This window comes from Oncorhynchus masou, chromosome 31, assembly GCF_036934945.1.
Source record: "Oncorhynchus masou masou isolate Uvic2021 chromosome 31, UVic_Omas_1.1, whole genome shotgun sequence".
NCBI classification, from domain to species: Eukaryota; Metazoa; Chordata; class Actinopteri; order Salmoniformes; family Salmonidae; genus Oncorhynchus; species Oncorhynchus masou.
The window spans coordinates 21109530-21127526 of record NC_088242.1 but is presented as its reverse complement, the minus strand read 5'-3'; the positions used below and the strand labels follow the sequence as shown (position 1 = coordinate 21127526).

Genomic DNA, 17997 nt, shown 5'->3' with positions numbered 1-17997 from the left:
TTGTTAGTGAGATTACTTGTTGGTTATTACTGCATTGTCGGAACTAGAAGCACAAGCATTTCGCTACACTCGCATTAACATCTGCTAACCATGTGTATGTGACAAATAAAATTTGATTTGATTTATCTTAGATTGTTTGCTTGTTATGCAATCCTCAAACTGCCATCAGTTTGAAGATCTGAACACTGGAATTGTATTATGGTGTCACTGTGTGGTTGGAAAATATCTATATTGTGTTGATTAAATGACATCCAACTATTTACATCTGTTATAGGCACGGAGGTGGTTGTAGGCTATTGGGGCGGTATACCAGCGATTGTGGCTATAATGACGAGATGCTCGTGTCTCCACCCTAACAACGGCAGTCGTTGTTCACAAAGGCGGAAGACAGGCAGGAGGACGCCAGATCAGGTGGGAACATTATAGCCAATGAAAGGGCAGACACAACTCTGATATCAAATATGTGTTCAAAGTTGCTGGAATGACACGTGCGTCCACTTATATCAGTACACTTGTAACAACCTAAGCATTACGAAAGTTATATTCGATCAAATAAATCTCACGTAGCAAATTTGCAATATATATATATTTTTAACCAAATTCGACACTCTCATTGGCCTCCATACACAAATTCCTCACTTCGTGGACAGATTTTGGGCGGAGTAAACCCTCTCGCTTCGCCTCTTCCTCTCTGGTAGTAGAGAATTCCTCCCCTCGACCTCTGACGGGAAGTATCCTAATATGCATAAAGAAATGACAGGCATTCTTGAGCTGAATCGGAGGGAGGTTAAACAGAGGTCCTCAGACCAAGCGAAGTTTCTTTTCAATAGTTTTAACCCAACAATTGGCCTGAAGTAGGTCAAATTAACTTTAGGATTTGGCGATGACTTTATTGTGAAAGTTCATCGAGGACCGCGTGATTGTTGGTTTGGCGGTCCATTGAAGACAGAATGGGCCAGACTTCTGTCTCCTCCTTGTCTCAAAATGCGAGTGGTGAGTCTGCTTTCCTCATTCACGCGCATACAGATATATGTTATTGTTTAGGAAGTCGATAATGTCTGACAATTTTAACTCGTCTTACTTTTCTAACTTTACCCTTTTGACAAGTTTGAGTTGGTTTGCTTGAAAATATCGGTCTTATTTTCCTCTTACTCCAATGTGATCGTACATATGCATCTACATCATTGCAACTGATTTTGAATGCATAAAGAAAGCTTTTAGAATAATTGTCTTGCATTAGGAGATGGTAACATTCACTTTGACAAGAATTGGATACTTTGTACCACTAACGGTTACGTTATGCTCATCAGTCATGGAACTAATGAGTCAACAATGACTCATCTTCGAAACCAGTTTTCAATACCCAAACTAAATCGCAATGCAAACTGGAAGACATGCAAAACAGATCATTTGTGCAATAGTGAACGGTTATTCCATAATAAAGAATCCAGTACCAAACTGCTCTGACTCTCCTTTTGACCGGTTTGAGTACTGTGAGCTACATACTCAATGGGGGAGAGATACTGATAAGCACATCTGTTGTCTTTTCAAAAGAGAGCAGGGGCATGTAGGTTTGGTGAATTGTCATACACACAATGAGTAACGAAACCTCGACAATGACCAGTGGTGTAAAGTACTCAAGTAAAAATACTTTAAAGTAAGTTATTTTCTGTACTTCACTATTTCTTTGTGTGCTTTTACTTCACTACATTCATAAGGAAAATAATGTACTTTTTTAGTCCATACATTTTCCCTGACACCCTAAAGTACTTGTTACATTTTGACAGAAAAATTGTCAAATTCACACACTTATCAAAAAGTCATCCCTACTGCCTCTGATCTGGCAGACTCACTAAACACAAATGCTTCATTTGTAAATTATGTCTGAGTGTTGTGACCCTGGCTATCCATCAATAAAAAAATAACAAATACTGTGCCATCTGGTTTGCTTAATATAAGGAATTTGAAATGGTTTATACTTTTACTTTTGATACTTAAATACATTTGAGCAATTCTATTTACTTTTGATACTTAAGTATATTTAAAAAATATATATACTTTTAGACTTTTACTCAAGTAGTATTTTACTGGGTGACTTTCACTTGTATTTGAGTCATTTTCTATTAAGGTATCTTTACTTTTAATCAAGAATGACATTTTAGTACTTTTTCCACAACTGACTGAGACCAGTGGGATAACACAGTAGTCTTGCAGACGACATGTGTTCAATACCTGGTTGGTCACACAAGCTCGAGCAAATTGACATTACTGTATTGATGTCAAAGTTACAGTAATATGTGGGTGGTTTAGAAATTTGCATGGTCTCTGTCGGCATGCCACCTTTGGCGAGACAAAAAAAATTGCGGTCCTCCTTTTATCCCTCAGCAGAATAGTAGCCTAGGCTATGCAGTGTCAACCGACAATGCACTTTAATTCATGCCTATCCATGTGGTCGCCTCTGTTTATAAAAAAAAACAGCTGTAATGGCTTTATAGTCCTGATACCTGACAAAGATTTAAGACAGCATTTTGGTTATTCAAGCTCTAAATATCAGCTACCGTAGGTGGCGGTTCCTAAAGTAAATTGGAAAACATTTTCCAAATTTATATACAGTGGATTCACAAAGTATTCAGACCCCTTTTTTTCCCTCATTTGTTTTACGTTACAGCCTTATTCTAAAATTGATTAAATAAATATTTTTCCTCCTCAATCTACACACAATATCCCATAATGACAAAGAAAAAACAGTTTTTTAGATTTTTTTTACAAAATGTATTAAACATAAACAGATTTATTTACACAAGTATTATTTACACAAGTATTCAGACCCTTTGTTTTGAGACTTTCAAAATTGAGCTCAGGTGCATCCTGTTTCCATTGATCATCCTTGAGATGTTTTTTCAACTTGATTGGAGTCCACCTGTGGTAAATTCAATTGATTGGACATGATTTGGAAAGGCACACACCTGTCTATATAAGGTCCCACAATTCACAGTGCATGTCAGAGCAAAAACCAAGCCATGAGGTCAACGGAATTGTTCCGAGAAAGTATTGTGTCAAGGCACAGATCTGGGGAAGGGCACCAAAAAATGACTGCAGCATTGAAGATCCCTAAGAACACAGTGGCTTCCCTCCTTCTTAAATGGAAGAAGTTTGGAGTTGGCTGCGGCTGTAATCACTGCCAAAGGTGCTTCAACAAAGTACTGAGTAAAGGGTCTGAATACTTATGTAAATGTGATATTTCAGCTTTTTATTATTAATACATTTGCAAAGATGATTAAAAACCTGTTTTTGCTTTATCATAATGGGGTATTATGTGTAGATTGAGGAACACAAATGAATGTAATCCTTTTTTTAAATAAGGCTGTAACGTAACAAAATGTGGAAAAAGTGACAGGGTCTGAATACTTTCCAAATGCCTCAGAGGATCATTAACTTCTCAATTGTTTTGCTGTGGATTGTTTCAAATCACAGGCGAGTAGGCTTTGCATTGTTGGGTTGTCCTCAATTTTGCCAGCACTCATGGCAATAGACTTAGCTGATTATTGAGTTGTGCCTGTCAGTGAAAAGCATCAAAAATATGTGTGAAGATGATGTGTCTTGAGTATAATTTGAAATGTTAAGACAAGAAGGGGAGGTTTTGGTGGCAAAGATATAGGCTCATCGCTCTCCAGAATGCACTCAGCTCTCCAGAATGTGCTCAGCTGTCTCCTGCCAATTCATGCACATTAATTGTTTCATTGTCTGAATTGTTTTCCCTTTGTTTATTTGTATCAATTCCTCATTACATATATCACCGGTAGTCGGCTGTATCACATCTGGCCATGATTGGGAGTCCCATAGGGCGGCGCACAATTGTCCCACCGTCGTCCTGATTTGTCCGGGGTAGGCCATCATTGAATAAGAATTTGTTCTTAACTGACTTGCCTAGTTAAATAAAGGTAAAATAAAATGTAAAAAAATAAAATTATATATATAACTGTAAATGTACTATTTATATATAATCTCTGTCATTTGGTTACATTAATATCTCTTAATGCATGGATTAATTACAGTCATTCTCTGAATGGAAACATTGTTTGCAGAGTTCAAAAGTTTTGGTTTATTTCATACCATGACTTATGAGATTTGTTAATCTTTTTATTGTCTTGTTTGGAGCGGTCCATATGAGCATGTGTCTGATTGTTTCTCTATCCTGTTAATGTTGATGGAGTGCGCGAGCCTGATCAGCATAAAGTAGACTACCTGGCCTGCAGCGCGCAAATTTAGGAAAGTACATTTGGGGATGTCTGATTTCTGACCACCACTAATAATACACAGGTTCTGTAATTTTTGTAACCATGTGACAATGATTTTGAGAAATGAAATGTGAGTATGAAAATCATAACTAGCACATAGAAATGGTAGGATACATTCTTAGCTTACCCAAAAGTGAAGCTCACATGCTGCCTGTCAGCTACCCAAGTTTATCATGCGTTGCGTTATCTTGAAAAATACAGTTTGTATTTTCTTCTTTGCCATGATCATATCAGAAATTGAAGAACAGGCCTACAATTTGAAACCGCTAATTATCATGACAATTTAGCCCACTTTGTGAAACTCCCGGACAGCAGTAGTGAGTAGCCTAATTTCATTCCATAGGCTATTATCCTGTCCTGTTTTTAGAATATGGTGTGTTTGCTAACATGATAGTTCATATTCACATTGAAGCAAATGTTTTGATTTGATAGGACGCCATTTAGGCTATTTGATCGGAAGCATACATGATATAAAAAGTGTCTCTCTCATGACATTTTTATACATTTGGTTGCCCTGTAGGCTACAGAAAAGACCACAGAGGCTATATACTCTATCTACCCTATAGGCTACATGATTTGATGGAGTATTGGTGAAGCACCACAGCACTGCTTCTCCAACAGCACCATGGAGAGGCGTGCTGTGCATGGACAAGATACATATTTTGCACCCCTGCCTTTGGCAAAGTGCACTGCTTATCATGGGGAGGCATCGGCGTTCAATTTAATAGCTCAAATGCCACTGGGTGAGAGAAGTTTTCATTGTTTTGAGGCTGAGTTATGTGAGGTGTTCTGTGTTGGAGGTGCGTCTTGATCAGTTTAGCTGGGAAAATGTGCCCTCGTCAATCTGCAGCTCTAGGTGTCCACCTAATCCTGTCTGATGGGTGGGCCTGCCCTGCTGTCGGCACAGGGTGGAGCAGGGATGCATCTTCTGTAGCATACTAACCACAATGCTTACTTAACAATAACATTACTCACAAGTAAATGCATGCCTGACATTTCAACTCTTCAAGGCCTAAATAACCTTCTAGTGCAGCAACATAACCCAAGGTGTTATGGTTGAGTTTACCTTTCAAGGTATGTATACTCTTTAACAACATTGTTCTCTCCGTGTTCTTTTTTCTCCTATAAGTAATCATAGCCCATCATTTTCACTGTTCATAATAAAACATATCAGCTTTTTACATGTTTGGTTGTTTACACTAAATTTGAAAATAATATTGAATGTCAAATAGCTTGGGATCTTAAAATACCATGATGTCTAAGTGCAAAAATCTCCCCGGTGACTGTATAAACCCTCCCTGGGGGCTTCAGCTGAAGAAACCTCTCCCTATTTCCCCTTGACCAAATGTTTTTCTGGTTGCCGGTGGCACATAAAGCAAGACAATGGGAAAAACATCTGGTGAGCAAACAGCATGTCTGATTGAATTTAAAGCACACAGATGGATGTGAAGCATTTGAATGCTTTTTGATTTGGTGTGTAGTTCCATCGTATGTCATTTGGCTACTCAAAGTTCTATTTGAGGCACAAACGGTATTGATGTTTTTGGTTATGACATGCCTTTCCAATGATGTCATCATCCGTTCAGTACGAGTCACACAGCTTCAAATAAAACTTCAGACTAATTGATAAATTGCCAAATCCGTCAGGTTATTAAATGTCTGCACAGGTTACAGTTTCTCCGAACTGAAGACCATCAGGCCAATATTAGACTATCCCTAGACATTTGAAATATTCACGTCTAGAAGAGCCTCCAGGTTTCCGTCATAGCTGGAAAAAATATAATTACAGGGGCAGTTTGGTGAAACTAATCCTGTCCGGACATGACGTTCTATAGTAATACTAGTCCTGTGTGAATATGGCTTATATACACATTTATGACTGGGACTGTACAGAAGTGGGATTTTCTGTGTCCTTCATTTCGTTATGGCTCCAAGTCATTCTCCTTGACTCTGAAGGGAGGCATTGTTAGAGCTGAGGACTAACTTTGTTTGTGTCCCTAAACCATTTTCTCCCTTGTCAAGCAGCTGTTTGAATTATTATTGTCATGCAGTACTTTGTTTGATACTGTCTGTGAGTTATACCTCCACCCAAACATGAAAGCTGCTGCCTGGACTATACCAGAGATCAACACTAATCTAATTTTAGGCTTTGTATACTGTATGTGTTAGGAGATCCACATTGACAACAAATCCTGAATGGTTTTTTTCCCTAGCAGATTGGCATTCTTCTGTATGTGGCTTAGATTTTTCTGCTGTCAGTGCAATCTCAATCATTGTCTGTTTGTTTGGTTTGACAGTCAATTAATTCACAAGAAAATCAAACACATTTGAGAAGGAGTACTGTTCCCTCTGTCAATGAAATTTGCTTGTCTAAGAACAGAATAAAGTTGTCAGTAGCCCCATTTAAACGTTGGTACTGTAAATTTCAATGTCTCTCAATTGATTTGAAATATAGAGCTATGTCCCAAATTTAGTTCTCCCAAATAGTCAACCTCTCTAACTCTCTCCACTGAGCAGCAACAAGTGAAGCCATTGTCCATTCGCTTCCAGGCAGTTCTAGTCTTTTATTGAAGTCTAATTGTGATAATTGTGAGCTTTACAGATTTTTCTGTCATTAACCACACAAAGAACCTACTGTAACAGTCCCATTGTTCCTATTTGATATCAATCTGGGAATGAAACCATGGGATTGGAAGTTTGGAATGCAGCTGGCCCCACCTCTTTCATATATGTTTGTAAGCTTAGCTTGATTAATTGAGACTAAATGTGATTATTGTAGAAAATATATGTGTCCTTCAATAGGCTTACCCCAAAATGCCCCAAACAGTTTGTGGTTGTTTGTGTCAAACTTTTTTTGTGTTTTTTTTGTGGTAGATAGCTGTTTGGGATATAGAAAACTATCTATCAATCCCCCTACTGGGGAGCCAGGCCCAGCCAATCTGAATGAGCTTTTCCCCAAAAAAGAGCTTTATTACAGACAGAAGTTCACTTCTGGTGTGGTTACACGTGGTCTGTGGTTGTGAGGCCGGTTGAACGTACTGCCAAATTCTCTAAAACGATGTTGGAAGCAGTTTATGGTAGAGAGATTAACATTCAATTATCTGGCAACAACTCTGGTGGAAATTCCTGCAGTCCACATGCCAATTGCACGTTCCCTCAACTTGAGACATCTGTGGCATTTTGTTGTGTGACAAAACTGCACATTTTAAAGTGGCTTTTTATTGTCCCCAGCAGAAGGTATCTTGATATGCCACACCTGTCAGGTGGATGGATTATCTTGGCAAAGGAGAAATGCTCACTAAAAGGGATATAAACAGATTTGTGCACAACATTTGAGAGAAATAAATGTTCTATGCACAAGAAACATTTCTGTGAATATGACATTCACTGTAAATTCCTTGTCAGAATTGAGGAGCAAAGTCTGAAGGGAAGGTATTTACTGATTTGCTGTAGTTGTGTATGACATGTTCTTGCAGTATTCAATGCTGATCACCTCAGGCCTTTTCAAAATTCAATGTCAGGCCTCAGGTAAGACATTATCCCTGCCGGTCTGGTCATTCATGTTAATAATCATGAGTCATCATGGTTGTAAAAAAAATATATTATAATAATTGCACCAATGTTTGGTAAGTGCCATTTGCAATGAGAGAGAGTTATCAGTTTTTATATAGCTAATCAGTTTTATATGGGTAGAATGTTTGAACTTGGAACTGGCACTCTGCTGAAAGGCTTAATGGTCAATGCATATTGGAAATGACATGTCGACCCTGTAAACACAATTTGGGCTATAAACCTGCCTGACGGCTTGAAAAAGTACTTTTTCATTGCAATTGCATAAGATATGAATCACCTTAGAATGATGGACAATTGTCATTCTCTAATCAAAACCCAACCCTCGAACAGTGTCACATAAGCTAGCTAGACAAAAACAAGATTAGCTGAAATGGTGGTGTTCGCTCAAGTTGCTAGAAATCACACTTGCCTCATACTGTGCTTCTCTTCACACTGGAGCACTTGCAATATACACTGAATGTACAAAACATTAGGAACAGACTCAATTCGTTGGGGCATGGACTCTACAAGGTGTCAAGCATTCCACAGGGATGCTGGCCCATGTGGACTCCAATGCTTCTCACAGTTGTGTCAAGTTGGCTGCATGTAGTGGACCATTCTTGATACACACGGGAAAGTTGAACGTGAGAAACCCAGCCGTGTTGCATTTCTTGACATACTCAAACCGGTACTCCTGGCACCTCATACCATACCCTGTTCGAAGACTCTTAAATCTTTTGTCTTGCCCATTCACCCTCTGAATGACAAATACATAATCAATGTCTAAAGGCTTAAAATCCTCCTTTAACCTGTCTCCTCCCCTTAATTTACACTGAAGTGGATTTAACAGGTGACATCAATAAGGGATCATGGCTTTGACCTCTTCACCTGATCAGTCTGTCATGGAAAGAGCAGGTGTTCCTAATGTTTTCTACACTCTGTGTATAAACACTGGCTGTGACACATTTGATTATTCTCTAGGACCGGTGCCTGGGGTAAAACTCTCAGTTAAAGCGCCGCATTAGCTTATTACCTGTTATTTGTTTACTCAAAATGTTGTGCAAACATGATACCTTTCAGACCAATCAAATACATCAGACCAATCAAATACATCTGTCTTTGATTCTACTGGGTTCTACTCTATAGATGTGTGTGAATATAGGTTGTGTGTGACAGTGAATAGTGATTTGACGTAGGCTAGGTAACTTTCTTTGAATCAGAATTCAGTTGAGTGAAAGAGAGAACAAGGATGGTGTGATTAACTCAAATTCCATTATCTTTTTGCTTTTCTTTTCCTCGTGACAGTTCCCTACCTCCTTTCCTTTTTCAATTTAGGTCAAGCTAAAGTCAGAAAGAATACACAAGGTCACATTTTACAGCCTAGGAATCCAAAAACAACCAAGGACTCAAGATCACTGGATCTTGGGGGAGTGTCTTTGGCAGGGAATGTGGGTGTGCTCCTTTGACTGGTGTGGAGGAGTGCATACTGTGTAGTCTCCATGTCTGACTCCTCATATAACATAGAATTGCTAATGAAATCCATCATAAGGTGTAGGACACACGGTTCCTGGTTGTTAGTGATACGATACCTCTTGTCTGTCGTAATCTTATGGTCTTTGTAGAGCCACACCTCCTAAGGTAGGTAATGTTAACCTATATGGCCTTTTTGACGCTTCCAGCAATTAACCTTTGAACTACCTTCGTGCTTCCGCTTTTGAATCCTTGAGAAAAATATACATATAGGCTCATCCTTGTGCACTGCAGTGAACAGCAAATCTAAAAAGGAAGTGTTGAGTATACTGGAGATGTTGGTGTGCTTTTGTACTACGTGCTATTACTCAAAGGGAAAATCTGTAGTTGCTACATATACTACCATTCAAATGTTTGGGGTCACTTAGAAATGTCCTTGTTTTCCATGAAAACATACATGAAATGAGTTGCAAAATGAATAGGAAATATAGTCAAGATGTTGACAAGGTTATAAATAATGATTTTTAATTGAAATAAGTGTGTTCTTCAAACTTTGCTTTCGTCAAAGAATCCTAAATTTGCAGCAATTACAGCCTTGCAGACCTTTGACATTCTAATTGTAAATTTGAGGTAATCTGAAGAGATTTCACCCCATGCTTTCTGAAGCACCTCCCACAAGTTGGATTGGCTTGATGGGCACTTGTAACGTACCATACGGTCAAGCTGCTCCCACAACAGCTCAATAGGGTTGAGATCTGGTGACTGAGCTGGCCACTCCATTATAGACAGGATACCAGCTGACTGCTTCTTCCCTAAATAGTTATTGCATAGTTTGGAGCTGTGCTTTGGGTCATTGTCCTGTTGTAGGACAAAATTGACTCCAATTAAGTGCCGTCCACAGGGTTTGGCATGGCGTTGCAAAATGGAGTGATAGCCTTCTTTCTTCAAGATCCCTTTTACCCTGTACAAATCTCCCACTCCTCCAGCATCTTTACATTTTTCTGCATCTCACGAATGTTCTTCTTTGTGATCCGAACACCTCAAACTTAGAATTGTCTGTCCATAACACTTTTTTCCTCTGTCCAGTGTCTGTGTTCTTTTCTCGTAATCTTTTCTTTTTATTGGCCAGTCTGAGATCTGGCTTTTTCTTTGCAACTCTGTCTAGAAAGCCAGCATCCCGGAGTTCCCTCTTCACTATTGACGTTGAGGCTGGTGTTTTGCAGGTACTATTTAATGAAGCTGCCAGTTGAGGACTTGTGCGGTATCTGTTTCTCACACTAGACACTCTAATGTACTTGTCCACTTGCTCAGTTGTGCACTGGGAACTCCCACTCCTCTTTCTATTCTGGTTAGAGACCGTTTGTGCTGTTCTGTGAAGGGAGTAGTACACAGCGTTGTACGAGATCTTCAGTTTCATGGCAATTTCTCACATGGAATAGCCTTCATTTCTCTGAACAAGAATAGATTGACGAGTTTCAGAAGAAAGATCTTTGTTTCTGGCCATTTTGAGCCTGTTATTGGGCCCACAAATGCTGATGCTCCAGATTCTCAGCTAGTCTAAAGAAGGCCAGTTTTATCGCTGCTTTAATCAGCACAACAGTTTTCAGCTGTGCTAACATAATTGCAAAATTATTTTCTAATGATCAATTAAGCCTTTTAAAATTATAAACTTGGATTAGCTAACACAATATGCCATTGGTTTGGTTGCTGATAATGGGCCTCTGTACGCCTATGTAGATATTCCATTAAAAAGCAGCTGTTTCCAGCTACAATAGTCATAACATTAACAATGTCTACACTGTATTTCTGATCAATTTTGTTATTTTAACGGAGAGAAAATGTGCTTTTATTTAAAAAACAAGGACATGTGACCCCAAACTTTTGAATGGTAATGTACATTTTTGGAGTTCTAAGTTAATGATATGTACCCATTTGATTCTCGAAGAATATAATTTATAAATGTCTCATGAGCTTAGTTCAACTGTCATACCCCATCAGAACCCAACATATAACCTTGTTTTAATCCAATGTTTGTAAGCAAAGTACACTGAACAAAAATATAAACGCAACATGTCAAGTGTTAGTTTCATGAGCTGAAATAAAAAAAATCCCAGAAATGTTCCATATGCACAAAAACCTTTAGATATGCCAACCCTGTCAGGTGGATGGATTATTAAGAATCCGATTAAACAACATGATCATTACCAGTACTTAATGTACTTAAGTAAAAATACATTTTCCCTGACACAAAAAGTACTCGTAACATGTTGAATGCAATTCACGCACTTATCAAGAGAACATCCCTCTACTGCCTCTGATCTGACGGACTCACTAAACACACATGCTTCTTATGTAAATTATATCTGAGTGTTGGAGTGTGCCCTAGCTATCAATAAATGAAAAATAAATTGTGCTGTCTGGTTTGCTTAATGTGAAGATTTTTATACTTTTACTTTTTGATACTTAAGTATATTTAAAATCAAATATTTTGACTTACTCAAGTAGTATTTTACTGGATGACTTTGACTTAAGTCCGTTTCTATGAATCTTTATTTTACTCAGGTATGTCAATTGGGTACTTTTTTCACTACTGATCATTACAGGTGCACCTTGTGCTGGGGGACAATAAAAAGCTACTTTAAAATATGCTGTTTTGTCACACAACACAATGCCACAGATGTCCCAAGTTGAGGGAGCGTGCAATTGGCATGCTGACTGCAGGAATGTCCACCGGAGCTCTTGCTAGAAAATTGAATGTTAATTTCTCTACCATAAGCTGCCTCCAACATTGTTTTAGAGAATTTGGCAGTATGTCCAACCGGGCTCACAACTGCAGACCATGTGTAACCACGCCACCCCAGGACCTCCACATCAGGCTTCTTCACCTGAGGGTGGTGCTGAGAAGTATTTGTCTGAAATGAAACCCTTTTGTGGGAAATACACATTCTGATTGGTTGGGCCTGGCTCCTCAGTCGGTGGGCCTGGCTGCCAAGTGGGTGGGCCTATGCTCTCCCATGGCTGCACCACAGCCCAGTCTTGTGAAATCCATAGATTAGGGCCGTGCACGCTGACAGGATCGCTAATTTATTTATTTCAATTGACTGATTTCCTTTTATGAACTGTAACTCAGTAATATCTTTGAAATGGTTGCATTTATATTTTTGTACAGTATGAATGTGAACAAACACTATATAGCCTCAAAACATGGATAAAACTATGGTTTTGATATCATGGATGGTCAGTCCTTGCATCCATAGCTGTATGAATTTGAGTGGTTGCATTTCGCCAGCCCCATCTTTTAGACTTTTTCTGAAACGGGCGGGGAGTTGGAGTTGTTATTGTTTCAACTAAGGATTGCTGCTTTTAAGAGAGTCTTCACATTCACTAGACTTTTTGCAAAAATTCCCTCGGGTACACAAATATACAGTGCCTTGCGAAAGTATTCGGCCCCCTTGAACTTTGCGACCTTTTGCCACATTTCAGGCTTCAAACATAAAGATATAAAACTGTATTTTTTTGTGAAGAATCAACAACAAGTGGGACACAATCATGAAGTAGAACGACACATTTACATTTAAGTCATTTAGCAGACGCTCTTATCCAGAGCGACTTACAAATTGGTGAATTCACCTTCTGACATCAGTGGAACAGCCACTTTACAATAGTGCATCTAAATCATTTAAGGGGGGTGAGAAGGATTGCTTTATCCTATCCTAGGTATTCCTTGAAGAGGTGGGGTTTCAGGTGTCTCCGGAAGGTGGTGATTGACTCCGCTGTCCTGGCGTCGTGAGGGAGTTTGTTCCACCATTGGGGGGCCAGAGCAGCGAACAGTTTTGACTGGGCTGAGCGGGAACTGTACTTCCTCAGTGGTAGGGAGGCGAGCAGGCCAGAGGTGGATGAACGCAGTGCCTTTGTTTGGGTGTAGGGCCTGATCAGAGCCTGGAGGTACTGCGGTGCCGTTCCCCTCACAGCTCCGTAGGCAAGCACCATGGTCTTGTAGCGGATGTGAGCTTCAACTGGAAGCCAGTGGAGAGAGCGGAGGAGCGGGGTGACGTGAGAGAACTTGGGAAGGTTGAACACCAGACGGGCTGCGGCGTTCTGGATGAGTTGTAGGGGTTTAATGGCACAGGCAGGGAGCCCAGCCAACAGCGAGTTGCAGTAATCCAGACGGGAGATGACAAGTGCCTGGATTAGGACCTGCGCCGCTTCCTGTGTGAGGCAGGGGCGTACTCTGCGGATGTTGTAGAGCATGAACCTACAGGAACGGGCCACCGCCTTGATGTTAGTTGAGAACGACAGGGTGTTGTCCAGGATCACGCCAAGGTTCTTAGCGCTCTGGGAGGAGGAAACAATGGAGTTGTCAACCGTGATGGCGAGATCATGGAACGGGCAGTCCTTCCCCGGGAGGAAGAGCAGCTCCGTCTTGCCGAGGTTCAGCTTGAGGTGGTGATCCGTCATCCACACTGATATGTCTGCCAGACACGCAGAGATGCGATTCGCCACCTGGTCATCAGAAGGGGGAAAGGAGAAGATTAATTGTGTGTCGTCTGCATAGCAATGATAGGAGAGACCATGTGAGGTTATGACAGAGCCAAGTGACTTGGTGTATAGCGAGAATAGGAGAGGGCCTAGAACAGAGCCCTGGGGGACACCAGTGGTGAGAGCGCGTGGCGAGGAGACAGATTCTCGCCACGCCACCTGGTAGGAGCGACCTGTCAGGTAGGACGCAATCCAAGCGTGGGCCGCACCGGAGATGCCCAACTCGGAGAGGGTGGAGAGGAGGATCTGATGGTTCAGTGTCGAAGGCAGCCGATAGGTCTAGAAGGATGAGAGCAGAGAAGAGAGAGTTAGCTTTAGCAGTGCGGAGCGCCTCCGTGATACAGAGAAGAGCAGTCTCAGTTGAATGACTAGTCTTGAAACCTGACTGATTTGGATCAAGAAGGTCATTCTGAGAGAGATAGCGGGAGAGCTGGCCAAGGACGGCACGTTCAAGAGTTTTGGAGAGAAAAGAAAGAAGGGATACTGGTCTGTAGTTGTTGACATCGGAGGGATCGAGTGTAGGTTTTTTCAGAAGGGGTGCAACTCTCGCTCTCTTGAAGACGGAAGGGACGTAGCCAGCGGTCAGGGATGAGTTGATGAGCGAGGTGAGGTAAGGGAGAAGGTCTCCGGAAATGGTCTGGAGAAGAGAGGAGGGGATAGGGTCAAGCGGGCAGGTTGTTGGGCGGCCGGCCGTCACAAGAAGCGAGATTTCATCTGGAGAGAGAGGGGAGAAAGAGGTCAGAGCACAGGGTAGGGCAGTGTGAGCAGAACCAGCGGTGTCGTTTGACTTAGCAAACGAGGATTGGATGTCACGACATTTATTGGATATTTCAAACTTTTTTAACAAATCAAAAACTGAAAAATTGGGCGTGCAAAATTATTCAGACCCCTTAAGTTAATACTTTGTAGCGCCACCTTTTGCTGCGATTACAGCTGTAAGTCGCTTGGGGTATGTCTCTATCAGTTTTGCACATCAAGAGACTGAAATTTTTTCCCATTCCTCCTTGCAAAACAGCAGATTTTGCTTTATGTTTTGGATCATTGTCTTGTTGGAAGACAAATCTCCTTCCCAGTCTCAGGTCAACTTTAAACAACACTTTATGGATATCTTTAAGAAATGGCTTTCTTCTTGCCACTCTTCCATAAAGGCCAGATTTGTGCAATATACGACTGATTGTTGTCCTATGGACAGAGTCTCCCACCTCAGCTGTAGATCTCTGCAGTTCATCCAGAGTGATCATGGGCCTCTTGGCTGCATCTCTGATCAGTCTTCTCCTTGTATGAGCTGAAAGTTTAGAGGGATGGCCAGGTCTTGGTAGATTTGCAGTGGTCTGATACTCCTTCCATTTCAATATTATCGCTTGCACAGTGCTCCTTGGGATGTTTAAAGCTTGGGAAATCTTTTTGTATCCAAATCCGGCTTTAAACTTCTTCACAACAGTATCTCGGACCTGCCTGGTGTGTTCCTTGTTCTTCATGATGCTCTCTGCGCTTTTAACGGACCTCTGAGACTATCACAGTGCAGGTGCATTTATACGGAGACTTGATTACACACAGGTGGATTGTATTTATCATCATTAGTCATTTAGGTCAACATTGGATCATTCAGAGATCCTCACTGAACTTCTGGAGAGAGTTTGCTGCACTGAAAGTAAAGGGGCTGAATAATTTTGCACGCCTAATTTTTCAGTTTTTGATTTGTTAAAGTTTGAAATATCCAATAAATGTCGTTCCACTTCATGATTGTGTCCCACTTGTTGTTGATTCTTCACAAAAAAATACAGTTTTATATCTTTATGTTTGAAGCCTGAAATGTCGCAAAGTTCAAGGGGGCCGAATACTTTCGCAAGGCACTGTGTATATATATATATATATATATATATATATATATATATATGTGTGTGTGTGTGTGTGTGTGTGTGTGTGTGTGTATATATATGTGTGTATATATATGTGTATATATATATATATATATGTATATATATGTATATGTGTGTGTGTGTGTGTCCAGTCAAAAGTTTGGACACGCCTACTCATTCCAGGGTTTTACTTTATTTTTTACTATTTTCTACATTGTAGAATAATAGTGAAGACATCAAAACTATGAAATAACACATATGGAATCATGTAGTAACCAAAAAAGTGTTAAACAAATCAAAATATATGGCCTCCCGAGTGGCGCAGTGGCCTATAAGGCACTGCATCGCAGTGCTAGCTGTGCCACATTAGATTCTGGGTTCGAGTCCAGGCTCTGTCGCAGCCAGCCGCGACAGGGAGACCCATGGGGCAGCGGCGCACAATTTGTCCAGCATTGTCCAGGTTAGGGGAGGGTTTTGCCCGGCATGGATGTCCTTGTCCCATCGCGCACTAGCAACTTCCGTGGCGAGCTGGGCGCAGTGCACGCTGACAGGATCGCCAGGTGTACAGTGTTTTCCTCCGTCACATTGGTGCGGCTGGCTTCCGGGTTAAGTGGGCATTGTCAAGAAGCAGTGCGGCTTGTTTGGGTTGTGTTTCGGAGGACGCACGGCTCTTGACCTTTGCCTCTCCCAAGTCCGTACGGGAGTTGCAGCGATGAGACTAGACTGCCACTACCAATTTGGATACCACGAAAAAAAGAAAAAAATACAAATGTAAATGTTATATTTGAGATTCATCCCAGAAAAGACAGTAGAAAGCATCATAATGTGCAATTACCGCTGCAAGCTCCTTGTAGTTGCACTTGTTAGCTGAACTATCCCTCTTGTCGTGTTCTCTAAAAGCCAATTCTTGCATGCCCAAAAACGCAGTGGTGTTGATAAGCCGCTTGAGAACATCATCCCTGTTTATTCTTACTTTCTCATTGTGTTGCACAGTTTGAATACGCAGACCTTTGTCATGATCGATGCAGCTTTTTCCCTGAAGCTTGAATCTGATGTGGGCATTTATATGCTCCCTGCTTTTGTTTTGCTGTTCAGCTGAACGATCAATGTTCTTCGGGTCACTATACCCCCCCTTTCGCCCAAGACTCACTTTCCAAAAAGCAGACAGGGCCAGCAATACAAGCGGCTTGATGAAAGGCTCCATGTTAACCAGCTATACTTTTGATGCCAATTAATATTGAATGCCCTCACCTTTTCATCCTTCTTCATGAAACTGATCTCAGGCAGAGGTCGACCCACGGTTTTAATTTGCACCTTTTCCGTGTACCCCAGAGAATGAAAGGGGTTCTTAAACAAAAAGTAAACAAAATATGCAATGAAAACTGCACACTCGAGCTGGTAGCTAGCAAGCTACTGAAGTTTGATATAAATTGCAGTAGCTAGACACAAAAATAAAGTTCTAAAATCAAGAAAACTATTTATAATCTACCTCCGTCTCCTGTAATTTGAAGAAACTAATTTGAATTGAATTATATACAAAAAATTGCTCAACTATCACTTTTCAATATCTATCTAATAATGTCACCAACTCACCAAGCCTCTCAACACATGGAACACCCCCCATAATGGTCTGCAGCACAACCCCAATACAACACACTAGGTTAATTCTCTGATCCTAACCCTATGATTGGATGGACAACATCTCAGTTCCTACTGCAAAAGCGTTGATTGGTTGGAGGCCGTCCTCCAGTGGTGGTCAAAATTACCATGTAGGACTATGGAAGGGAGTGAGGACAACGAGCCTCCTTGGTTTTGTATTGAAGTCAATGTACCTTGAAGAGGGCAGAAGCTAGCTGTCCTCTGGCTACACCAGAGAGTGCTGTTGAAGTTACTATGGACCTTCATTGCAAAACAGTGTGTTTTAATAAATTATTTGGTGACATATGAATATATTTAGTATAGTTTTATCTAAAAAGGATAACTTTAGTGTTTCACTATTTTTATGAAATTTCCCTGAGGAGGGTGGTCCACCCCTTGCTCCTCTGAGGAGCCTCCACTCCAAATATTTTCCAGATTTTCCTGTTTTATTGTTGTTGTTTTTTACATGAAATTGTAGTAACAGCCTGTTACATTCTGAAATTGTTGCCGTAGCTTTACATTTCAATAGTGTTTTTTGACTGCACTGGGCCTCCACCGAGAGAAGCAGCTCCAAAGGGAATGATCAATGTTTTCAGTCGAGATTTTGCTTGTACCTCATATTATGACTTCCATGATATTTA

The 17997-nt window shown here is 40.7% G+C and overlaps 1 protein-coding gene across 1 annotated transcript in view; it reads left to right on the top strand.

Annotated features, from left to right (window-relative positions):
* The first annotated feature begins 712 nt into the window (after positions 1–712).
* The window catches only part of phactr2 (phosphatase and actin regulator 2), a 49099-nt gene continuing 31814 nt past the window's right edge, over positions 713–17997 (top strand). The window contains exon 1 of the mRNA XM_064950322.1: positions 713–993. Coding sequence (XP_064806394.1) covers positions 951–993 — 43 coding nt within the window. The 5' untranslated portion in view covers positions 713–950. The remainder of the gene's footprint in view (positions 994–17997) is intronic.